This window comes from Carcharodon carcharias, chromosome 20 (genome assembly GCF_017639515.1).
Source record: "Carcharodon carcharias isolate sCarCar2 chromosome 20, sCarCar2.pri, whole genome shotgun sequence".
Taxonomy (NCBI): domain Eukaryota; kingdom Metazoa; phylum Chordata; class Chondrichthyes; order Lamniformes; family Lamnidae; genus Carcharodon; species Carcharodon carcharias.
This window is the reverse complement of record NC_054486.1, coordinates 40,490,438-40,516,497: the sequence shown is the minus strand read 5'-3', so window position 1 is coordinate 40,516,497 and position 26,060 is coordinate 40,490,438. Positions and strand designations below refer to the sequence as shown.

General features: G+C 40.7%; 1 protein-coding gene across 6 annotated transcripts in view; it reads left to right on the top strand.

Annotated features, from left to right (window-relative positions):
• The window catches only part of strn3 (striatin, calmodulin binding protein 3), a 268,108-nt gene that overhangs the window by 161,667 nt on the left and 80,381 nt on the right, over positions 1-26,060 (top strand). For all 6 annotated transcript variants that reach the window (XM_041213988.1, XM_041213985.1, XM_041213984.1 and 3 more), the window contains one exon: positions 2,425-2,558. In XM_041213988.1, coding sequence (XP_041069922.1) covers positions 2,425-2,558 — 134 coding nt within the window. The remainder of the gene's footprint in view (positions 1-2,424; positions 2,559-26,060) is intronic.

Sequence of the window (26,060 nt, the reverse complement as noted above, 5' to 3'; positions counted from 1 at the left end):
TAAGAATTCCCGCATGCTGGAGGCCCTACAACACACGGGACTGAGCTCCCTTGCCATACTTTTTTCTTTGTTTTTGATTAAAAGACTATTTTCTTAAATTTAAGCCAAGTAGAAAACTATTTAGTTTTTCTTAAAAAAAACAAATGCTGAGACTCTTGCCTTCTGTAATGTGGCTTTAAAGTGGGAAAAAAACAACTTACCCACTACCTACCAATCGGTTCTCTCCCTTGTCCTGACGTTACTCCTTTCGAATTCCAGCACTGCTGAGTGTCTGGGTGATAACCGGCTCCCTCACAGGTAAACTCCACTTCGCTCTTTATACAGCCGCTCCGCTCTCTCACAGGTAAACTCCCACTCTTTATACAGCCCTCCGCTCCTGCTCTTTATGTAGCCACTCCGCTCTTGCTCTTTATACAACCACTCCGCTCTCGCTTTTTTTTGTTGTTTAACCTTCATTATTTAGTTAATTTTCCCCTATCCTTAAGTTACTAATTTAATAATAATCAACAAGTGATAGTTACTCAGCAGCTAATTTAACCTGAAACAGAGCTAAAAATCCCAGATCTCCTCTTGCTGTTTTAAATTGTGAAAATCCTGGCTCACCTCTCACTTTTTTAAATTCTGAAAATCCCGGCCCTCCGCTCGCTGTTTTAAACTGTGAAAATCCCACCACTCCTCTTGCTGTTCTAAACCGTAAAACCTGGCTCTCCTCTCGTTGTTTTAAACTGTGAAAATCCCGGTCACCTCTCGCTGTTTTAAACCGTAAAAACGCCGGCTCACCTCTAGCTGTTTTAAACTGTGAAAATCCCGGCTCCCTTCCAGCTGTTTTAAACTGTGAAAATCCTGGCTCCCCCCACTGTTTTAAACTGTAAAAATCCCAGCTCTCCTCTCACCTCGTGCAGTTCCCACCTTAATGCTTGTTATAATTAGAGGAGAGGGCAAAGTGAGCTACTATATCCATATCTAGAGTGCTAAGCATCAAAATGTACTAGTGTTGCTTATAGTATTGAAAGCAAAAATAACACCTCTAATCAAAACTCACCTTTTTGTGTATACATTTAAATCCCACTCAATCTTTTGCCAAATTATTGTTCCTTGTTACAAAAACAAAAATAGCTGGAAAAACTCAGCAGGTCTGACAGCATCTGTGGAGAGGAGTTAACGTTTTGAGTCCATATGACTCTTCATCAGAACTAAAGAGAAATAAAAATGAGGTGAAATCTAGCTGTTTAAGGGGGGTGGGACAGGTGGAGCTGGATAGAGGATGAGTTCAGCAACTTCAGATCATGAACTCTCTCCTCCATCCTCATCCCTTTTCGATCCCCTTTTTTCTAATAATTATAATATTTTTAAATATATTTTTCTTTTCCTACCTATTTCTATTATTATTTTAAAATTTATTTCCATCCATTGTTTTATCTCCAGCTTTTAGCCTATTTCGATCCCTTCCCCCCACCCCACCCCAACTAGGGCCATCTGTCACTTGCCCATCCTGCTTTCTACCCTTAATGTCACCATTAGCACATCCTTTAGCTAATATCGCCACCGTCAACACCCCTTTGACCTTTTGTCTATGATATCTTTGGTAATCTCTTCTTTGCCTTCACCTATCACTAGCCCTCCATCCAGCTCCACCTGTCTCACCCCCCTTAAACAGCTAGATTTCATCTCATTTCTATTTCTCTTTAGTTCTGAAGAAGAGTCATACGGATTAACTCTGTCTTCCTCTCCAAACCTTTCAGACCTGCTGAGTTTTTCCAGCTATTTTTGTTTTTGTTTCAGATTTCTAGCATCAGCAGTATTTTGCTTTTATCCTATTGTTCCTTGTTATCTGTTCATAAAAGAAACATGCATAACCCAGCATCCTGGTTTAGCTACAGCAGGAATTGTAGGGAAAAACTCTGCTCAACTGTATCATCCAGGTTTTTCACCAAGTGGCATGAAAGGAATCTGTAGACTGCAAAAAAAAAATCTGACTTCCTAGTCTGATTTCTACTTGTCATATGTAGTTTTGAAGTACTTAAGAAAGCAACTGTAGATTTAAGGTCACCTGATGTCAACTGGAAAGTTTCTACTGCAAATTAAAATTGCAGATTTTGTCAAGTAACAAAACTGGGTGACCAGTTTATGCCAGGATTTTGCTTTAAAATTGGCTTTTGTATATGTGTTAAATTGGTCTTTGTGTGTCTTCCTTTGCTCTCTGTGAAATGCCTGTGGACTGCCTATGCCTCTGGTAGAGTTTAATATTGGTTTGTACATTGGAAAAAGTGTTTGCCTGATAGTTGAGAAATTAAAACGTGGATAAAGCTGATCAATCTTTTATTAAAGACATTGGAAAACATATCGTAAATACATTGCATGCTCTGCAAATTGTTTAAATTTCTGATTTATTCATTTAATATAAAATGTTTTTTTATTGAATAGCTGAGCCACTGATTTTTCCGCCTGGAACTGGCAAATCATTTATCATGGGTCCAGATGATGTGCTGGAAAGTGTTTTAGGCCTTGGTGACCTTGCAGACTTGACAGTAGCAAATGATGCAGACTTCAGTTATGATGTAAGTATCTTAATTAATGTTACCTAAGTAGATTCTAATTTTGCATTCTTTGTATTTAAACAGCAATAAATATTTGCAATGTTCTTATTCTGTGATAAAATATGAACCAGAGATGGTCCCTTTATAAAACTGATAGAAATAGCACAAATATAAACAATCCATTGTGTCTTCACTTCCTGTTAACATATTTAGATATGTCTCAGTATAAAGAAGAATAGAAAGAAAAGAAGAAAATTGCATTAAGAAAGCCTCTTTTATGATCTCGGGTAATGTCAAAAGACAAAACAGCTTTTGAAGTGTTGTATTGCAGAGAAATATACCAGCAAATTTTCATGCAGCAAGGTCCCAGAAACAGCAGTGAAATAAATTATCAATTTTGGGGGAATTTGGATGAGGAATAAAGGTTGACCAGAACAAATGAAGAATTCCTTTGCTTTTCTTCAAATAGTACCATGTGATCTTTTACCATCAGACAGAATGTCAGTTTAACATATTATCATACACTATCGGCACACTCAGTATTGGATTGAAATGTCAGCCTATATTATGTGCTCAAGTTTCTGGAATGGGGCTTGATGGCATAGCCTGCTGCTTCAGAGGTTAGAGTCAGAGGTTCAGCCAAGGCTGACACCTCTTAAATGTAAATTGAAGTCAGGGCAGAGATGAAATGGCCTTATTCTTATTAAAGATGCACCATTCCATAATTTAAAACTTTATTTTTGTTGCAATGATGGATAAGTAGAAATATGTGTTTTATGTACTTCTGGCAACTTTTTGTTCCAGCTAATACCAATCAGAGTCAAGAAGTATAGCTGAAGAGGACATAAATTGGGCAATTTTTTTTTCAAACCTACAGGTTTTTTAATTATTCAGTTAGCTGTAGAGTTTATGACTTAGTTGTATGCAAATATATACCGTAGGACTTGAGTGTCTTATCTGTTGTTTGCAATATTGTGAATTCGGTTTCACCAGACGGTCATTGGCAGGTGTCAAATTAAGGGTAAGTGCTTCCCTACTTGTAAACAAAATCACTTTATTGCACTTGCAGATCTTTCCTAACAAAACTGGGACAGATCTGTGATTTTGTAGCATGGTCAATGCCTCCTTACTTGCGAATAATGTGACATTTAACCATGTGGGTTTTTAAAAATAAGATTTCAAATGAAACCATTACATCTCTACTGTAAATATTTCTATAAACTGTTTTACTGTACTGTGAAATACCACATCATGGGTATTGATCACATATTCCTAAAGAAGTTGATTCACTTTTAGTACTATTAATTTCAGATTTTTGGGACATTGAGATCAGTCTGGAGCTGGAGGCATTTATTCAATAGGGGCGAGTTATATCTCAATAAGGCTGAGACCAATACCTTCATGGGCAGGTTCACTAATCTGGTTGGAGAGGATTTAAACTAAATTGGAAGGGGATTGCACAAGCATGTAGAAGTAGAGAAGTGGAATAAGGTACATAAAGCGAGAGTGCTAGACAGTACTAGAGAAGGGAGTAGTACCATATTATAGAGGAACAAGTTAAGGACTACAAGGAATACAAACTCTGGTTTGTGAAACATGTATGTAAGTACACAGAGTTTGGTGGTGAGCTAACAGCACAAATAGCCGCGTGGGAATATGATATAGTGGGAAACATGGCTTAAAATGGTGATGTCTGGGTACTTAAAATTCAAGGATATAAAATTTTCAGAAGAGATAGAGAAGGAAAAAAGAGAGGTAATATGACAATACTGACGCGAGAAGACATTGTAGTAAATTCTGTGGAATTTAACCCTGAAAAGTGTGAGGTGATACACTTTGGAAGGAGTAATTTGACAAGGAAGTATTCAGTGAACGGCATGACACTAGGAATTCTGAGGAACGCAGGGACCTTGGCGTGTGTGTCCATTGATCTCTGAAGGCAGAGGGGCATGTTAGTGGGGTGGTGAAAAAGGCAAAAGGGACACTTGCCTTTATCAATCGAGGCATAGATTACAAAAGTAGGGAGGTCATGTTGAGTTGTATAGAACCTTAGTTCTTAGTAAGGCCACAGCTGGAGTACTGTGTGCAGTTCTGGTCGCCACATTATAGGAAGAATGTGATTGCACTGGAGGGGGTGCAGAGGAGATTCACCAGGATGTTGCCTGGGATGAAACATTTAAGTAATGAAGAGAGGTTGGATAGACTTGGGTTGTTTTTGTTGGAGTAGAGAAGACTGAGGGGCGACCTGATTGAGGTGTACAATTTTATAAGGGACATGAACAGGGTGGATAGGGAGCAGCTGTTCCCCTTAGTTGAAGGGTCAGTCATAAGAGGGCATAAGTTCAAGGTGAGGGGCAGGAGGTTTAGGGGTGATGTGAGGAAAAGCTTTTTTATCCAGAGGGTGGTGATGGTCTGGAATGCACTGCCTGGGAGGGGTTGGAGGCGGGTTGCCTCACATCCTTTAAAAAGTACCTGGATGAGCACTTGGCACGTCATAACATTCAAGGCTATGGGCCAAGTGCTGGTAAGTAGGATTAGGTAGGTAGGTCTGGTGTTTCTCGTGTCAGTGCAGACTCGATGGGCCTAAGGGTCTGTGATCCTGTGAAAGAGAGGATATCCTTGAGGGGGCAAGGACAGAATCCATTTGGTTAGAGTTTACATAAAAGGGTAATGTCATGCTACTTGGGGTATTCTATAGGCCTCCAAATAGTGAGAGGGAGGTGGAGGAGCAAATCTGCAGAGAAGTCACAGATATGTGCAAGAACATCAATTACCCAAATATCGAATGGGATACCATTAAAGTAAAAGGTAAAGAGGGGGAGGAATTTCTGAAATGTATGCAGGAGAACTTCCTTGATCAGCATGTTCTTGGTGCAGCAGCTAGAAGCAAAGCATTCCTGGATCTGGTGCTCTGGAATGAGGTGGACGAAGTGTCCAAAACCGTTGAGTGAGAGTGATCATTGTATCATAAGGTAACTAGTAATGCAGAAGATCAGGAAACAATCTAAAATAGAACATCTAAGTTGAGTATTACTGGAAAAAGAGACATTGAAGCTTTTTGCCTTGCACTTTTCTGGACACTAACACAAGGGCAGAACAGCAATTTATACTATATGTGAAGAGAGTGCTGATTGTTTGGAAGTGGATTCTGGTAGAAGCGTTGCCATGGAGAATGCACCAGTGCTAGTAACTGACAGTTAAGTGAATTTCAAACAATTCTTGGCAGTTAACTGATGTTTAAGGAGAACAAAGCTAGAATAATTAATGAGCACTTTGCATCAGTGTTTGCTAAGGCTGTTATTGAAAAGAGAGACATTGCCAAAGCTTTTCATCTTGCATTCATTGGACAAACAAAAGAATGCCAAATTTAAACAATCACAACAATTTATACTGTACAGGAGAAAAGGATGCTGATTAAGTGGCAAGTCAATTCTGTTTGACAGAGAGGTTGCCATTGAAGAAGCAATGGGGAGCTATAGGCTTCCCAAGATCTTGGGTAATTCAGAAAAGGTGCAAGGCTTGAACATATTCCATTTGTTTGCAGAGAACGGGTCCCTGTGTATAAATTTATGTTGCTTCTAGCAAACAAAAATAAGCCATGTTACGAGCTTGACTGATCATCTTAATTGGATGTTATTGTAGATATTTGCACACACAGATTGTTCAGCAAATGCTGTCCAAATACAGAATCACATGTAACAGTAAACATTTTGTTCTGGGTTTTGCAAGCACAGGCTGGTTGATCACAGTCTGTACTCTGCCAATTACGAACAACTGAAGGGACATGTTGTTTGATTTGATCAGCCAATCACTGGGACGTATGGCATATGTGTATTGCATTGCACCAACATACACTACGTTGCTCAATCTTGGAATGAAGGCAGTTTCCAGTTAATGGAAAATGTCATTTATGTAGCCACTGCATAGTACCATAGTACTGGCTTGCTTAACCTGTTGTTCAAATTTTTGAGAAATACTTCAGCAACGTGTCTCTCTTTTCAGCAATATTCAAGTTCTGTTTTACCAAGCAACAATTTGCTAAGGAAGAGAAATCTCTCAAAATATTGGTAGATGAGATGGTAGAGGGAGTGAAAGTTGAGGTGCAGTAGGTACTCGAAAGGCTGGCTATGTTTAGAATGGATAAGTCACCTGGTATGGATGGTTTGCATTTCAGGTTGTTAAAGTAACTGGGAGTGGGGTAGCAGAAGGGCTTGCCATTATATTCCAGTTTTTCATTGATATGAGGGGGAGGTGCCAGAGGACTAGAAAGTTACAAGTGTGACATTCTTATTCAAGAAAGGGTGTAAGGATGGTCCTAGTAACCATAGGCCGGTTAATTTAACATCAGTGGTGGGTAAGGTTTTAGAAACAAAAATCAAGGAAAAAATCAGCAGTCAGTTGGAGAGATTTGAATTAATTAAGGATAGCTAGCATGGATTTGTAAAAGACAGATCATGCTTGATTAACCTAGTTGAATTTTTTGATGAAATAACAGAAAAGATTGATGAAGGAAAAGCAATGGATGTCTGATTTCAAGAAAGCTTTTGACAAAGTATAACATAAAAGGCTGGTTAATAAAATTGTGGCACATGGAACTGGAGGCAGAGTGTCAGCTTGGATAAAAAAAATTGGCTTATGATTGGAAAATAGCGAGTTCTGGAAATTATTGTTTTTCAGACTTGCCCCCAAGGGTCAGAACTAGGACCACTGCTTTTCTTTGCTATTTTTGACTTGAATATTGGAATACAGAGTAAAATTTCAAATTTTGCTGATGGTACCAAACTCGGGAGTGGCAAACAGGTTGGTAACAGTGCCACAGAGTGCATATAGACTAGCAGAATGGGTTAGACAAGTGGCAGATGAAATTTAATACAGAGAAGTGTGAGGTGCTGCATTTTGGCAGGAAGGATAGGAGGAGGCAACATAGACTCAATAGCACAATTCTAAAGGATATGCAAGAACAGAAAAACCTGGGGGAGGGGTGCATGTGCATTAATCTTTGAAGCTGGCAGGACATATTGAGAAAGTGATTGGCAAAGCATACTGGATCTTGGGCTTCATCAATAGAGGAATTGAGTACAAAAGCAGAGACGTTATGCTGAACCTTTGTAAAATGCTGGCTAGGCCCCAATTAGGCTGTGCACCAGTTTTAGTAATGATGTGAAGGTCCTTGAAAGGGAACAGAGGGCATTTTCTTGAATGGCTTCAGAGATGAGGGTTTTAGTTACAGGGTTAGGTTAGAGAAGTTGGGGTTGTTCTCTCTGGAGTGATGAAGATTGAGGTTAGATTTGATGGAGGTGTATGAGATTATGACAAGTTTGGATAAGGTAGACAAGGAAAAACTATTCTCATTAGTTGATACAAGGACTAGCGATTATAAATTTAAGGTTTTGAGCAAGAGATATAGGGGGTGAGAGGAAGAACTTGTTCACGCAACGAGTGTCTGCTGTCTCCCACAGTCTACTATCCTCCAGTCTGAAAAACAACCATTTACCACAACTCACTGTTTTCTGTCCTTAAGCCAAGTTTTTATCAAAGCTGACACTAAGCCGTCCACGTGCCACAATTTTGTTAACCTGCCTCATATGTTGTACTTTGTCAAAAGCTTTCTTGAAATCAATATAGATAACATCAAATGTTTTCCCTTCATCATTATGTAGCTGGAACTTGCCCACAAGACTGGTGGAAGCAGAGATGATCAATGAATTTCAAAATTAAATTGGATAGACACTTGAAGAAAATAAACTTGCAGTGCTATGGAGATAAAGCCAGGGGAATGGGACTGTTTGCTTTACAGAGAGCTGACGTGGACTCAATGGACCAAATACCAAATGGCTGCCTCCTGTGCTGTAAATGACTTTTGTAATACAGCTAAAAAGTAACAGGACGGCAAGTTCATGAAAGAAAGCCACGTGGTTTTAATATCTAATAGAGGAACATAAGGGAGGCGGTGGCATAGTGGTATTGACACTAGATTGATAATCCAGAGACCCAGCACAATGCTCTAGGTTCAAATCCCACTATGGCAGATGGTGGAATTTGAATTCAATAAAAATCTGGAATTAAAAGTATAATGGTAACCATGAAACTGTTGTCAATTGTTGTAAAAACCTATCTGATTCACTAATATCCTTTAGGGAAATCTGCTGTCCTTACCTGGTCTAGCCTACATGTGACTCTAGTCCCACACCAATATGGTTGATTCTTAAATTCACTGTGATGCCTGCATCCCAAGAGTAAATTTTTAAAAATCCTGTAAAAGTGGGAAAAATCTGTTTAAATTTTACTATATAAAGGGGAGGATTGCAGATTCTTAGCGTGTAACTTATCATGTAACATTTCATCTACATTTTTAAAGAATAATCCTCACTTGCAAGGCACATAAGCAATCCTCCATGTACATCCTTGTTGATTTTTTTTGCTTTGCTGCAATTATACAAGTATTTTCCCTGAGAATTCCTCATTGCTTTCTTTCACAACTAATTTAATTATTAGTATGGTAGGATGTATATGTAATTATTTTTGATCTTGTTATTGCTTTCATATGCATTTTAATATACATTGCTCACTGAGCTGCGGTGTGAGAAGACATTCAGTTGGTTCAGTACACCTTGGTGCCATTATTCCCACAAAATCAGGTACATCTGTCTGTGTCTACCACCTTAGAAAAATTTGAGAACTCTGCTACCTTCGGCAAGAATGCTTGGAGCAGTCATGTGCAAGCTTTCCCTATTTCCTTCTGTGTTACTTCTGAATTGAGCCACATACATTTTTAAATTGTCATTGGCACTTTTGAAAGTTTACAGTTTTGCTGTTGATTTATCAAATTATTATTTGCCACATCCTCCAATTTGCATGTTGCTGTTTTCGGTCAAGTAAGATTCATGTAAAACCCCTTAAAGGGATTGACAGACAAATCTCCCCCAGTGTCAAAGCCAATCAGTGACAGTGCTATAGATCTAAAATGTGTTCTTGGGTCAGCTTTATTGAACAGTTAATTGTTAACATTTGCTGTTGTTAGCTTTGATTATCAATGACAAAGAGCAGTTGATGCTCTTTTACTTCTGTTCATTTAGCAAATAATTCCTGAAACCATGCTCATGCATTGTGTTAGTTCTGCAATACTATTCATATGCTCCTTGTTAGGTCCTAAACTAGATATACTATCAGAGGCAAGAATGAATAACAAATGCCCACAACTAAACTGATTTCCATGTACTGAACTATTGAGGACCTCCCAATTGTAATATGGGCCAGAATTTTTCCATTGGTGAGTTGGGGGCGGGGCCCGCTTGCCGACGTGAAAATGATGCGTGATGACGTCGGGGGGAGCCCCCAACGTCATCCCGCCCTATTTAAATATTCAGGAAGGCGGGCAGACAGCGAAATCAGCTGTCCACCCGCCGACCTGTCAATGGCCAATTGAGGCCATTGACAGGATAATTAAGCCAATTAAAGGCCCTGTCAGTCCAATCTTAATACTGGCAGCAGGCCAGGAGCCCCAGCGAGCTTCTGAAAAAACATGAAACCTCATCCACTGTCTGTTTTAAAAAAACTTTAATAAACTTTGTGATCTTTTTTACATGTCCCATCTCGTGTGACATTGTCACACAAGGGGGACATGTTAATTTTTTTATTTTTCAAGTTTATAAAACTTTCAGTGCTGTCCCTGAGACCGCACTTAGTCTTAGGAAGATGTGCGCTCTTTTGCGCGCATGCGTTGAGGAATCCCTCCGTCCACCACCCCCCCCCCGCACAGGAAACGCATAGCGCTTCCCATCAGGTGGCCTGCCCACTCAAAATGGCGGCAGGGCCCATTTTGGTGGCGGTGATTGGCTCCCGCCCGCCGCTGAGCTGGTGGGGCCCGCCCACCCGCCCATCAAAGGCAAAATTCTGCCCCATGATCTTTTGCACCAGAGTGCAAATAAGACACATATGGAAAATCTACTCTGGCTACACTTTTCAGATAGGAAATTTCCACTTACAAACCCTACATAATGATGTTACAAATTGTAAGAAATCACCATATAATAAATAGCTTTATAAAATGCTAAGAATGTCCCCGTAACACAAGACAGCTATTACACAAGCACTGAAATGATATATTGCTTATCCTCATGACCCATATGTAAACCAGTTGTCTTAAGTTAAGCAGGATGTCTGAATGAGCATGAGCCAAATGATGGCTTAATGGAATACTGACAGAAATAGGAGGGATTACCTTGAATATCTGATCCTTTCCAATGGACAATTGAATAAATGATTGGCATAAGCCTTCCAGAAATAAGGTGTATACATAAGTAGACTCTCGAGAGGGGAAATAACATTTCAGACCGAAGAGGACTTCTTGAGGTAGACTAATGCTGGTTCCTGCTTAACACTTTGGGTAGCTCAAGAAGACTTTGGACAGAGAGCTTTTCAAAGTGATTCATGCTGGCTTCGGCCTAACAATTTGGCCAGCCCAGGAAGACTGAAGAAAACAGAAGAAATTGCCACTTCCAACCCTCGCCTAGGAGAGGACAAAGAGCTTCGTGATACCTTGGCTGACTGAAGGCAAAGAAGAAGAAAGAGAGATGATTGCTGTTGGAAAACAGATCATTGTCACTTCCAGCCATGGAGATCAGTGTCATCTGCCTGCTTCTCTGATCTGGGACCACCAGACAGTTCTAAGAAGACCACCACTGTCAGCCACAGAGATCAGCATCCCTGTTTCCCCCATCCATTTGTCTGATCCAGGACCAGTAACTGTTCTCATCTGTTACGGATTGTGTGTCTTTTCTGCCTATTTAGCTTTTGTATCATACCTACACTGTAGCTTCTTAATAAACTAGCTTAAAATCACCTATGAATTCTCGACTGCCTAATTTGGGTAATTTGTGACTCCTGAACCTTAAATAATACACAGTGCCTTCTTTGGGAGTTTTACATGAGCAATTCGATTACCTTTTGCTGTTTCCTTAGTTATTTTCTAAACAGCTTTTGCTCAGTTATTTTCTTGGAACTCGTACTTGGAACTCTTGGAGCATAGTTACTTTAGAAATGTTCGTATGCATGTGAATTGATGAAAATTTCCCGAGAATATAATGCAGTCAATGCTGAGTTTAATGTTCACAGGCTTGTAGGCATCTTCTTCTCACCAGAGAGAAAGAACATCTGGTGATTGAACTAGCCAGTCTGATGTTGTGAATTCAAATTCGACCATGGCAAAAAAGTGAAATTAGATTCAATAATTTTATTAATTTTTAGACATACACCAGGAGAAATGGCCATGGATTTTCCAGATGTTTGGAAAAAACCCAACTTGTCCACTAATGTTCTTCAAGTAATAGAACATGCTGCTCCGACTGGATCTGGACTACATGTGATGTCAATCCCATAATATGTAAATTACTTTTACTGCCCTCTGAAGTGGCCTAACAAGCCGCTCCATTGTAAAAACAGTCAGTATATAAGGCCAATCATCTTCTCGGGCAACTATACATCATTGGAGGCAGCAGGACAGGTTGAGAGAGCAGTTAATAAAGCATAGTATCCTAGGCTTTATTAATGGTGGCATAATGTACAAGAGCAAGGAGCTTATGTTGAATTTGTATAAGACATTAGTTCAACCTCAGCTGGAGTATTGTGTCCAGTTCTGGGCGCTGCACTTTAAGGTCTGAAAGCATTGGAGAAAAGTGCAGAAAAGATTCGTGAGAATGGTTCCAGGGATGAGGAACTTCAGATATGAAGACCAATTGAAGAAGTTGGCACTATTTTCCTCAGGGAAGAGAAGACTGAGAGGAGATTTGATGGAGATATTCAAAATCATGAGGGGTCAGGATAAATTAGATAGGGAGAAACTGTTCCCACTTGTTAACAGATCGAGAACAAGAGGGCACAGATTTAAACTAATTGGCAAAAGAAGCAAAAGCAACATGAGGAAAAACTTTTTTCATGCAGCAAGTGGTTAAGGTTTGGAATGTACTGCCTGAGAGTGTGGTAGAGGCTGGTTCAATCAAAGCATTCAAAAGGGAATTAGATTGCTATCTGAAACGGAAAAATGTGTGGGGTTCCAGGGAGAAGGCAGGGTAATGGCAGAAGGGGAATTGTTCATTCGGAGAGCCAGTGTAGACAAGAAAGGTTGAATGGCCTCCTGTGCTATAACAATTCTGTAAGCTAGCAATAGACAATAATTGCAGCCTTGCTTGTTTCCATAGCTCAAAAAAAGATGAATTTGGAAGGTACTGCAGCCAGGAAATAAAGCTGTAAACTGACTTTAAATTTTTTTTTGGCATACAATAGATTAAACATTAATTAAAGCATTGAGAGCCTAGGACTGGACATGGATCTGATTCTTAAAGCGGTTCTACAATATTAATAGGCCATTGTTATCTCTTGCTATGACCTCCTTTCACATGAAAGGTACAATCATAAGATTTACCCATACAGCGTGAGTGAGAAATGCCCATCTGTGACTTCAGTAATGTATCAGACTTCTTAAAGATCCAGTTTTTTGGTGGATCTTGCCATTTGAGTGATGGATTTTGAGTGGGCTGCATCATTAGAGGGACTGTCCTTTGGATCAGACTCCTAATGGTTCAAATAGAGATAAAAGATCACAAAGTACGCTGGGAATTTTTCCAGTATCCTGGCCAATGTTCATACTTCAGGTAACTCGATCAAAATAACTTAATTGTTTATTTATCTCCTTGTGCTTTTGGAATCTTGTACACAAGTTGGCAGCAGTGTTCGCAGGAGCGTAGGAACTTGGGAGTATATGTGCACAAATCATTGAAGGTGACAGTGCACGTTGTGAAAGTAGTTAGCAAGGCATATGGGATCCTGGACAGATAAAACAAAAATAGAGGCATAGTGTACAAAAGCAAGGAAGTTAGGATGAACCTTTATAAATCACTAATTCGGCTTGAAGTTTTGTGTGAAGTTTTGTCTTTTGGATGAGACATTAAACCGAAGCCCCATTTGCCTGCTCAAGTGGATGTAAAATATCCCATGGCACGATTTTGAAGAAGAGCAGGGGAATTATCCCTAGTATCCTAGCCAATATTTATCCCTGATTTAATATCACAAAAACAGATTATCTGGTCATTATCACATTGCTGTGTATGGGAGTTTGCTGTGTGAAAGTTCGCATTTCCTACATTCAACTGTGACTACACATCAAAAGTACTTCATTGTAAAATGCTTTGAGATGTGCGGTGGCTGTGAAAGGTCATATATTTGAAAAGCACCTCTTTTTTTCCTAATACAAGACCTTTGGAAAGATATGAAGGCATTTGAGAGGGTGCAGAAAAGATTTCTGAGAATGGTTCCAGAGATCAGGTACTTCAGTTACATTGGTAAATTGACAAAGCTGGAGTTGTTCTGTTCAGAGAAATGAAGGGTGAGAGGAAATTTGATAGAGATGTCCCAAATCATGAGGGAACTGGACAGAGTAGATCGGGAGGAATTGTTCCCATTGGCATAAGGGTTGAGAACCAGAGGACACCAACTTAACGTGATTGGCAAAAAAACCAGAGGCCACATGAGGAAAAGCTTTTTTCATGCAGTGAGTGATTAAGATCTGGAATGCACTGCTCGAAAGTGTGTTAGGGGCTGAATAAATCGTGGTTTTCAAAAGGAAATTGGATACTTATCTGAAGAGAAAAGAATTTGCAGGGAAAAGGCAGGAGAGTGGGACTAGCTGAGAAGCTCCGAAGAGGTGACATGGGAATGACGAGCCAAAGGACCTCTAATGCTATAACCATTCTATTCTATAAGCTTAACTATAGTTCAAAATAATTATTGCCTATAAATTGCTTCTGGATGTCATGAGAACATGAAAGGTGCTATCTAAATGAAATTCTCTCACTTTTGAACACTGTCCAGTCTCCACATGGAATGAGGAGTACTTCATATACATAATCTACACTTTACTGTAATGCACTGGTAGAAAATGTGCATTAATGTTTGCTTCAGCCATTAGCCTTTCTTCACCTACCATATAACCTGATAAGTTATGCTTAAAAATATATTACTATGCAAATCCATGGAGGAACTCTTTTGGCAATCATTTGCTTGACCATATTGTTGATAATGAATCTTGCAGTATAGTAGATTCCTATTAATGTAAATCTCTGCAGGAGATCAGATGGCAGTAGTAAAAACTCATCTGTAGCTTCGAGCACAGCTTACTTTGCTTCAAGACTTTGTTTTGTTTTCAGTTTCTTTAGATCAAAAGTTACTTTTTCGGCTTTTTTTAAATTGTGCTTGCTAGGAAAGAGAAAATAGTTAATTTTATAATTTAAGGGTTGATAACCATCAGTCATTAAAATGAATGGAGATGCAGTTATTTGCAAGAAGACCTTGTGAATATATTGTTGTGCATTGACCACCTATGCTATCCTTTTTAAGTCAGTTGTGATCCTGTTGGGAACCATTAACATTTAAAGAGAAATCTGAATACCCAGCAATCAGCCGACAGAACTGTGGCACAAGATTTCACATTTTTAAACTATTTAAACAAAGCTAGCACTGTCAACTTAACACTGTAGTTTATAATTACTTATGCTATGGATTCAGTTCTAACTTTTACTTGCCTCCAAGAATCCCTTATCTATTACAGCAATCTTGAAGGCTCATGCACTTATTTAGGGACCAACCCACAAGGTATGTCACAGCATAATTGCTTCAATTTTCCTCAGCATTCCACCTGTTCTCAGAGGTAATATTTCCTGAGGATTCTTCCATTAGATTTTTGGTTAAGCGGCCCTCCAACTTTTATTTAATAACCTCGCGATTGTTGATGCCTTAGTTTCTTTTACTGGTTGCCAGCATATACCCAGCTGCCTACTCACAGCTTCCAGGCTAACTCTACTGATTACTTTCTGCCACAAGGCTCAATGAAGACTACTGCAGATTTCTTCCTCTAGCTACAAGATAGGCAAATCTTCTAGGTGCGTTTTCCCTCAAGAAATCCAAATTGGGCTTGAGACCTGCCTGCATTCTGTGCAGTGACTAGAAGTTAGTTTCTTCTCTGCTTAAAGTGTAGGCCTGACTAACAGTCATCTCCTGTTGGCTCTCTCAATCCAGTAAGCTGGAGTCAACGCCAAACCAAAAACTGCAACTACCTGCTTTCTGAGCAAACATCCGGATAACTTAAAAAGAACCTTTAACCTACAGCCCTTCTCTATGAGAATCTGGTATACTTTGGTATGTCCTCAAACAGAAATATAAATTAATTATTTTAATATAGCTCTTTTGTTATATAACTCGTGCATAATTTATATTTCTAATGGATGTAATTGCCCTTTCTCCAGATTCCCTGGTTCCACTTAAGAGGTTCAGAGATGGGTCTCCCATTGCTTAAGTTACATATGAGCATATGAATTAGGAGCAGGAGTAGGCTACTTGGCCCTTGAGTCCACTTGGGCCCTTGATTCGATAAGATCATGGTTGACCTGATTGTAACCTCAACTCCACATTCCTGCTTACCCCTGATAGCCATTCACCCCTTGCTTATCAAGTATCTATCTACCTCTGCCTTAAGAATATTCAAAGACTCAGCTTCTACCACCTTTTGAGGAAGAGTTCCAAAGACTCAGGACCCTCTGAGAGAAAAAAATTTCTCTTCATCTCTGTCTTAAATGGCGACCGCTTATGTTTAAACAGTGACCCCCTAGTTCTAGATTCTCACGCAAGAGGAAACATCCTTTCCACATCCACCCTGTCAAGAAGGATTTTGTATGTTTCCAATCAAGTCACCTCTTACTCTTCTAAACTCCAGCGGATTAAAGCCCAGCCCATCCGACCTTTCCCCATAAGACAACCCGGCATTCCAGGTATTAGTCTAGTAAACCTTCTTTGAACTGCTTCCAATACATTTTAAGCAAGGAGACCAATATTGTACACAGTACTTTAGATGTGGTCTCATCAATGCCCTGTACAACTGAAGCACAACCTCTCTACTTTTGTATTCAATTCCCCTCATAATAAACAATAACATTCTATTTGCTTTCCTAATTACTTGTGTACCTGCATACTAACCTTTTGTGATTCATGCATCAGGAGGCCCAGGTCTCTCTGCATCTCGGAGCTGTACAGTTTCTTACTATTTAGATAATATGCTTCGTTTTAATTCTTTCTGCCAAAATGGGCTATTTCAAATTTTCCCATATTGTACTCCATTTGCCAGATCTTTGCCTGCTCACTTAACCTATCTATATCCCTTTGTGTCCTCTTACATCCTCCTCACAACTTACTTTCCTACCTATCTTTGTGCCATCAGCAAATTTAGCAGCCATACCTCCAGTCCCTTCATCCAAGTCATTTATATAAATTGTAAAAAGTTGAGGCCCCAGCACTGATCCTTGTAACACACCATTCATTATATCTTGTCAACCAGAAAATGATCAATTTCTGCCTACTCTGTTTCCTGTTAGCTGGCCAACCTTCTATCCATGTCAATAAGTTACCCCCTATACCGTGAACTTTTATTTTCTGCAATAACCTTTAATGTGGCACCTTATCAAATGATTTCTGGAAATCTAAGTACAGCACATCTACTGGTTCCCCTTTATCCACAGTACATGTTACTTCTTCAGAGAGCTCCAAATATTGGTCAAACATGATTTCCCTTTCACAAACCATGTTGACTCTGCCTGATTACCTCGAATTTATCTAAGTGCCCTGCAAAACAACATTTTCCTTATGACAGATGTTAAGCTAACCGGCCAGTAGTTTCCTGCTTTCTGTCATCATCCCTTTTCAAATAAAGGAGTTACATTAGCTATTTTCCAATAAAATGGAACCTTGCCCAAATCTAGGGAATTTTGAAAAATTAAAATCAATGCATCAACTATCTGACTAGGCACTTTTTTTAAGACCCTAGGATAAAGTCCATCAGAAACTGGGGACGTATCAGCCGCATCTTCAACAAGTTTCTCAGTACCTATATTGCCTATGTTGTTGGTACCTACATGGACCACAACGACTGGGTACCCCTCTCCCACTGTAATTTTCTTGAGTTCCTACCTCCCTTCCCATTTCCTGATTTACAGCTATTCCTGGGATGTTACTTGTATCCTCATAAGTGAAGACCAATGCAAAATGCCTGTTCAATTAATCCACCATCTTGTTAATTTTCCATTAATAATTCTACACACTCACTCTCTATAGGACGAGCACTCACTTTGTTAACTATTTTTAAAATATCTGTTGAAACTGTCTTTATATTTCTAGCTAGCTTTCTCTTGTGCTCTAATTTTTCCCTCTATGTTAATCTTTTAGTCATTCCTTGCTGTTATATTCTGTCCAATCTTCTGACCTGCCACCCATGTACAATTAAATGCTTTTCCTTTAAGCTTGATATTATTTTTAACTTTCTTGGTTAACCGCAGATGGTGGGTCCTCCCCTTGGAAATTTTGCTTCTCATTGGAATGTATCTATTCTGAAATATCCCTTTAAATGTCTGCCGCTGCATCTCTATTGACCTACCCCTTAAACTAATTTGCCAGTTCACATTAGCCAACTCTGCTTTCATGACCTCATAATTGCTCTTATTTAAGTTTAAAATACCAGTCTTAGATCCACTCTTCCCTCAAACTGAATGTAAAATTTAATCATATTATGATCATTGCTACCTAGGGGTGGCTTTACCATGAGGTCATTAATCCTATCTCATTGCACAATACTAGGTCTAGCAAAGCCTGTTCTCTGGTTGACTCTAGAACGTGCTGTTCTAAGAAACTATCTCAAACTTTCTATGAATTCCTCATCCTTTGCCCATCTGATTTTTACAGTCTATGGGCAGAATTTTCTGCCTGTTGGACTTCTGGCGGGAAGCACAATGCACTTTCTGTGCGGGCGGGAGAGGGTATTCCCCAAAAGCAAGAGTGTGCTCTTTTGCACATGCGCACAAAAGAGTGCACATCTCCCTGAGGCTAAGTGCTGCCTCAGGGAGATTGCTGACACTTTTAAAAAGATAAAAAATAGGGAAAAAAAACCCTTAACATGTCCCCCTCATGGGACATGTTCATAAATTACAGCAAAACTTTATTAAACTGTTTAAAACCCTGCATGAAACTTCATCCAGCCGGTGGATGAGGTTTCATGTTTTTTCTATTGCCTGCCAGGGCTCCTGGCCTGCCCGCCAACCTTAAGGTTGGACAGGCAGGTCCTTTAATTGTTTAAATGATCCTGTCAGTGGCCTCAATTGGCCATTGACAGGTCGGCAGGCGCACAGCTGATTTTGCTGTGCCCCTACCTTCCTGAAAATTTAAATGGGGCGGGATGACGTCGGGGGTTCCCGACCCTGCCCCCTGCTCACAGACGGCAAAATTCTGCCCTATATGTAGATTAAAATCCCCCATGATTATCACCGTACCTTACTGACAAGCTCACTCCCATTATTTCTTCCTCTATATCCTGTGGTTACTGTTAGGGGGCCTGTACATCACTTCCACAGTGACTTCATGCCTTTATCATTTCTCATCTCTACCCTGATTTCTACATCCTGGTTTCCTGAACTTAGGTCATCTCTCTCTCTTGTGCTAATACCATCATTAATTAACAGAGCTATCCCTCCACCTTTTCCTAGCTTCCTATCCTTCCTAAATCTCATGTACCCTTCAATATTCAGGTGTCAGTCTGTCATCCTGTAGCCATTTCTCTGTAATGGCTATCATATCGTACTTATATATTTCTATTTGTGCTCTCAGTTCATCAGTTTTGCTTCGATTGCTGCATACATTCAGATACAGAGCCTTTAGTTTTGTCCTTTTATTATTTTTGTAACCTCTAGCCTTATCTGCTGATTTACTTTAATTAATTAATTACAAAATAATGCATTTTTGAAGGGCTAATACAGGCAGGAATTACACAGTAAATGGCAGAACCCTTAACTGCATTGACGAGCAGAAGGATATGGGTGTACAGGTCCGCAGGTCACTGAAAATGGCAACGCAGGTGGATAAGGTAGTCAGGAAGGCATATGGCATGCTTGCCTTCATTTGCAGGGGTATAGAGTATAAAAGCTGGGAAGTCATGCTGCAGCTGTATAGAACCTTGGTTAGGCCACACTTGGAATATTGCTTGCAATTCTGGTCGCCACATTACCAGAAGGATATAGAGGCGTTGGAGAGGGTGCAGAGGAAGTTTACCAGGATGCTGCCTGCTCTGGAGGTTATTAGCTATGAGGAGAGGTTGGAGAAACTCAGATTGTTCTCACTAAAGCGATGGAGATTGAGGGGCGACTTGATAGAAGTTTACAAAATTATGAGTGGCATGGACAGAGTAGATAGTCAGAAGCTTTTTCCCAGGGTGGAAGAGTCAATTACTAGGGGACATAATTTTAAGGTGAGGGGAGAAAACTATAGAGGAGGTGTGTGGGGTATGTTTTTTACGCAGAGGGTAGTGAGTGTCTGGAATTCGCTGCCAGAGGAGGTGGTGGAAGCAGGTACGATAGTGGTGTATAAGAGGCAGCTTGACAAATACATGAATAGGATGGGAATAGAGGGATACGGACATCGGAAGTGCAAAGTGTTTTAGTTGACCGGCGCAGGCTTGGAGGGCCAAAGGGCCTGTCCCTGTGCTGTACTGTTCTTTGTTCTACTCACATAATCTTTACAGTACAGAAGGAGGCCATTCAGCCCATTGAGTCTTCTTTAGCTCTCTGAAAGAGCATTTTACCAAGTCGCACTGTCCTGCATTATCCCCATAACCTTGCACATCCTCACTTTTCAGATAGGAACCCAAGTCCCCTTTGAATACCTTGATCAAACTTGTCTCCACCACCTTCTCGGGAAGTTCGTTCCAGATTGCAGCCACTCTCTGGGTGAAATTTTTTTTTCTCATACTACTTTTACTCCTTTTTATTTTGAGTGGGAACGATTTCTGCCTCTTTACCCTGTCCATACCCCTCATGACCTTGAATACCTCTATCAAGTCTCCCCCCCCCCCTCACCGAGTCTTTTCTCCAAGGATAACAGTCCCAATCTCTCCAAGCTATTCTCATAGCTACAGTTCTTTATCCCTGGAATCATTCTTGTGAATTTCTTCTGAATTCTGTCCAATGCCTTCACAACCTTCCTACTCTTAGATTTGTACTCTCTGTCCCTTCCTTTCACAGTCTGTTTATCATTTCCTATTTTAATACCTTTCTCTCTTGCCTTGATTTACCCCATCTTCCCAAATTTGATCCCATGCCCCAACTATTGAGTTTAAGACCCTCTCCACTTCCCGAGTTATACTGCTCACTAGAACACTGGTCCCAGCATGATACAGGTGTATACTCCCAACGGCACAGCCCTCACTTTCCCCAGCACTGGTGCCAGTGCCCCATGAATGAGAGCCTATGTCAACCACATCTTCCTTTGAGCCATGTATTCATTTCTCTAATCTTATTTGCCTTATGCCAATTTGCACGCGGCTAATTACCATTGAGGTTCTGCTTCTTAATTTGGTACCAACCCCGCATACTGACTGTGCAGAACCTCTTTCCTTGACCTGCCTAAGTTGTTGGTACCTACATGGACCACAATGACAGGATCTTCTCCCTCCCAGCCTAAGTTTCTCTTCGGCCCTGAGCAGATGTCCCGAACCAGGCTGGCAACACAGTTTTCTGGCTCTCACCCTTTGCTGCAGAGAGCAGTGGCAACCGCCTATTCCTCACTGCCACTACATTCCTGCTTGCCACTTGAATGGCTTCCTGTACCATGGTGTTCATCCACCATGCAGACCTCACTTTCGTCCACACAGGTTATAAGTTCTTCAAACCTGTTTGAAAACTGAAAAGGCTGAGGCTCCTCCACCACTTTCTGCTCAGCCCCTTTACCTGCCTCACTCACGGTCAGACCCTTCTGTCCCTCTCTGCTGACCAAAACAGATGACCCTGTTCTAAGGGGTGTGACCGTCTTCTGGAACAAAGTGTTCAGGTATCTCTCCCTCTCCTTGGTGTTGCACAGTGTCTGCAGTTCAGCTTCCAGATCAAAAATCCTGATCCAGAATTCCTCCATTTGCTTGCACTTTCTGCACACATGTTTGTCCTCGATTGTATTGGTGTCCAGGAGCACCCACATTCCACAGCTGCAACATAATACCTGTCCTGCCATTGTTACTTATTTAGTTAATTTAATTACTTTCTTAGTTAGCTTAGAATAACTCCTATATGTACTACAATTTACTGTGCTTATTCAATGCTAGTACCACCTATAACTAAGAGTTAAACGTTTCTTAATTATACAGATATGTGTTTTAGGTATTTATTTTAAAGTTTTAGTTCTTTTTATTTATAGATCTTTCCTAACTCCTAAGCTGGCTATTAACACACTATCCCTTACATTAAGCACTTAATGGCCCGTCAACCTTCTAGATTCCTGTGATGTTGCACTTGTCTTTTTCACTCAGTTCCTTCAAACTGAGTGCTGCACCGCAGCTGAAATGGTGTGTTCTGCTGCTCTCATCTCTCTCCCTCATGTCTGCTCCGACTCCCAGGTAGGTTAGGCTGCACTCCGATCCCCAGGTTGCTCCCAACTCTCTCTCCGACTTCCAGGTAGGTTAGCAGTTAAGTTTCTTTCACTTTCAACTCTGACCTTGTAAGAAAAACACAGGTTCATTAAGCCTAAACTTATTTGATTTGCCTTTATGTTAGGCTTGTTTATCAGTTTCTTGACCAGACTTTTCCATTTATCTTACATTTACCCCTTTAATTCCTGACTAAAAGTTATATTCTAAAACATATTAATTATGAACTAGATTTTCGCAGCACTCTGAAAAGAAGGATGCAATTTGCCAGTGTTTATATTTCAGTATGAGCTATGATCTGTGCCAACAAGGTGAATAAAAGTCGCATACAATTTGCTGTCATATGAAATTGGAAAATCTTTTTAGTGTAAACGATTAGATGCATAAAAATGCAGCAGCAAAATATTGTGCATAAATGAAGCTAAACATTTGATCAATATTTCTTATTTGGGTTATTGTAGTACCAACAAGTATGAATTTTCATAGCCAGTTGAGAATCGTACTGTAAATCAGGGCACCTTTTTCGGCATAATGATTTGTGCCATTGATTTTCACAATTTACATGCTTAAATTATGGTCAAATATGGGTTCCTGGAGCCTATGCTACTTTGTTAATTGTTATTTGCCATGCTTGCAAGAAATTTCATTCAGGTCCTTGACAAATTTTTCATATTTAAGTAGGGTTACTACTTGGTATGGTCAAGGTCTTGGTTTGGCCAGTGCAGGGCTCCAGGGAGAGGGAAATGTTTCCATCCATTTGGCCGTTGGGTTGGAATGGGGCCTGGTACTTGAGAGAAATAAAGATTTTGGTGGGGTGTGGAGATGTTTCCAGTCAGAGATGAGTAAGAATTCTACCAGTTGCAGGGCCTTGAGTTAACCTTGCAGGAAACACTTGTGGTTTTCTTTCTACAGGAACAATGTGGGGCATTGGCATCAGTATTGGAACAGGAGGGATCTGTACCGTTGGGACGGTCTCCACCTGAACCGATCTGGGACCAATGTTCTAGCGCAAAGGGTAAATAGGGTGGTCAACAGGACTTTAAACTAGAAAGTGTGGGGGGAGGGAAGGGTAAAACTCCAAGAAGTATGACTAATGGGAAACAAAGCAGCAGGTTAGCGTGTGGGGAGGTGGATTCAACTTCATGGAAAATTATGAAAAAACTGAAAAGAAAAGAGAGCCCAGGAGAGGCTATTAAAGTCTCCAGAACACAAAATAGGACAGAGTGTTTGGAAAGGGCTAGGAATCTAACTTCAAGCACATCAGATAAAGGGACGACAGTGAGAAAGGGGACGGGAAATACAGGACTGAAGGTGTTGTATCTGAATGCACGCAGTATATGAAATAAGGTAAATGAGCTTGTGGCTCAGATTGAAATTGGCAGGTATGATGTGGTGGGCATCACGGAGACATGGCTGCAAGGATATCAGGACTGGGAGCTAAATATACAAGGATATACATCCTATTGAAAAGATAGGCAGGTTGGCAGAGGGGGTGGGGTTGCTTTGTTAGTAAGAAATTAAATTAAATCGATAGCAAGAAATGATGTAGGGTCAGATGATGTAGAATCTGTGTGGGTAGAGTTGAGGAACCGCAAAGGTAAAAAAACCATAGTGGAATTATGTACAGGCCTCTGAACAGTAGTCAGGATGTGGGGCACAAGATACACCAGGAGATAGAAAAGATGTGTAAGAAAGGCAAGGTTACAGTGATCATGGGGGATTTCAATATGCAGGTAGACTAGGAAAATCAGGTTGGTAGTGAATCCCCAGAAAAGGAATTTGTGGAATGTCCACGAGATGGCTTTTTGGAGCAGCTTGTGGTGGAGCCCACTAGGGAACAGGCAATTCTAGATTTAGTGATGTGCAATGAGGCAGATTTGATAAGGGAGCTTAAGGTGAAGGAACCCTTAGGAGGAAGTGACCATAATATGATAGAATTTACCCTGTAATTTGAGAGGAAAAAGCTGGAATCAGATGTAACGGTATTACAGTTGAATAAAGGCAACTACAGAGGCATGAGGGAGGAGCTGGCCAGAATTGACTGGGAGATGAGCTTAGCAGGAAAGACAGTGGAACAGCAATGGCAGGAATTTCTGGGAGTAATTTGGGAGACACAGCAAAAATTCATCCCTAGGAAGAAGAAGCCTACTAAAGGGAGGACGAGGCAGCCATGACTGACAAAGGAAGTCAGGGACAGCATAAAAGCTCAAGAGAAAGCATACAATGCGGCGAAGAGCAGTGGGAAACCAGGGGATTGAGAAGCCTACAAAGACCAACAGAGGACAGCTAAAAAAGAAATAAGGAGGGAGAAAATTAAACATGAGGGTAAACTAGCCAGTAATATAAAAGAAGATTGCAAGAGTTTTTTTTAGCTATGTAAAGGGTAAGAGAGAGGCAAAAGTGGACATTGGGCTGCTGGAATATGATGCTGGAGAAGTAGTAGTGTGGAACAAAGAAATGGCGGAGGAACTGAATAGGTTCTTTGCATCAGTCTTCACAATGGAAGACACGAGTGACATCCCCAAAGTTCAAAAGAGTCTGGGGGCAGAGGTGAGTATGGTGGCCATTACCAAGGAGAAGGTGCTAGGAAAACTGAAAGGTCTGAAGGTGGATAAATCACCTTGACTAGATGGATTACACCCCAGAGTTCTGAAGGAGATAGCTGAAGAGATAGTGGTGATCTTTCAGGAATCACTGGAGTCAGGGAGGGTCCCAGAGGACTGGAAAATCGTTAATGTAATCCCCCTGTTTAAGAAGGGAGTGAGGCAAAAGACGGGAAATTACCGATTAGCCTGACCTCGGTCATTGGTCAGATTTTAGAGTCCATTTTTAAGGATGAGATTTCAGAATACTTGGAAGTGCATGGTAAAATCGGACAAAGTCAGCATAGTTTCATCAAGGGGAGGTCATGCCTGACAAATCTGTTAGAATTCTTTGAGGAGGTAATGAGTAGGTTAGACAAAGGAGAGCCAGTGGATGTTATCTACTAGAAGGCCTTTGACAAGGTGCCGCGCAGGAGGCTGCTCAGTAAGATAAAGAGCCCATGGTGTTAGAGGTAAGGTACTAGCATGGATAGAAGATTGGCTGTCTGGCAGGATGCAGAGAGTGGGGATAAGGGAGTCCTTCTCAGGATGGCGGCCAGTGACTAGTGGAGTTCCACAGGTTGGGACCACAACTTTTCACTTTATACATTAATGATCTAGATGAAGGAACTGAGGGCATCCTGGCTAAGTTTGCGGATGATACAAAGATAGGTGGAGGGACAGGTAGTACTGAGGAGGCGGGGAGGCTGCAGAAGGACTTGGACAGGTTAGGAGAATGGGCAAAGAAGTGGCAGATGGAATACAACGTGGGAAAGTGTGAGGTCATGCACTTTGGTAGGAAGAATAGAGGCATAGAATATTTTCTAACTGGGGAGAGAATTCAGAAATCTGGAGTGCAAAGGGACTTGGGAGTCCTAGTCCAGGATTCTCTTAAGGTTAACTTGCAGGTTGAGTCGGTAGTTAGGAAGGCAAATGCAATGTTGGCATTTATTTCGAGAGGACTAGAATATAAAAGCAGGGATGTGCTGCTGAGGCTTTATAAGGCTCTGGTCAGACCACATTTAGAATATCTCAGGAAGGATTGCTGGCCCTGGAGAGGGTCCAGAGGAGGTTCACGAGAACGATCCCAGTAATCAAAGGCTTAACATATGAGGATTGTTTGAGGATTCTGGGTCTATACTCAATGGAGTTTAGAAGGATGAGGGGGGATCTGATTGAAACTTACAGAATACTGAAAGGCCTGGATAGAGTGGACGTGGGGAAGATGTTTCCATTAGCAGGAGAGACTAGGACCTGAGGGCACAGCCTCAAGAGTAAAGGGAAGACCTTTTAGAACAGAGATGAGGAGAAACTTCTTTAGCCAGAGAGTGGTGAATCTATGGAATGCATTGCCACAAATGGCTGTGCAGGCCAGGTCATTGAGTGTATTTAAGACCGAAATAGATAGGTTCTTGATTGGTATGGGGATCAAAGGTTACGGGG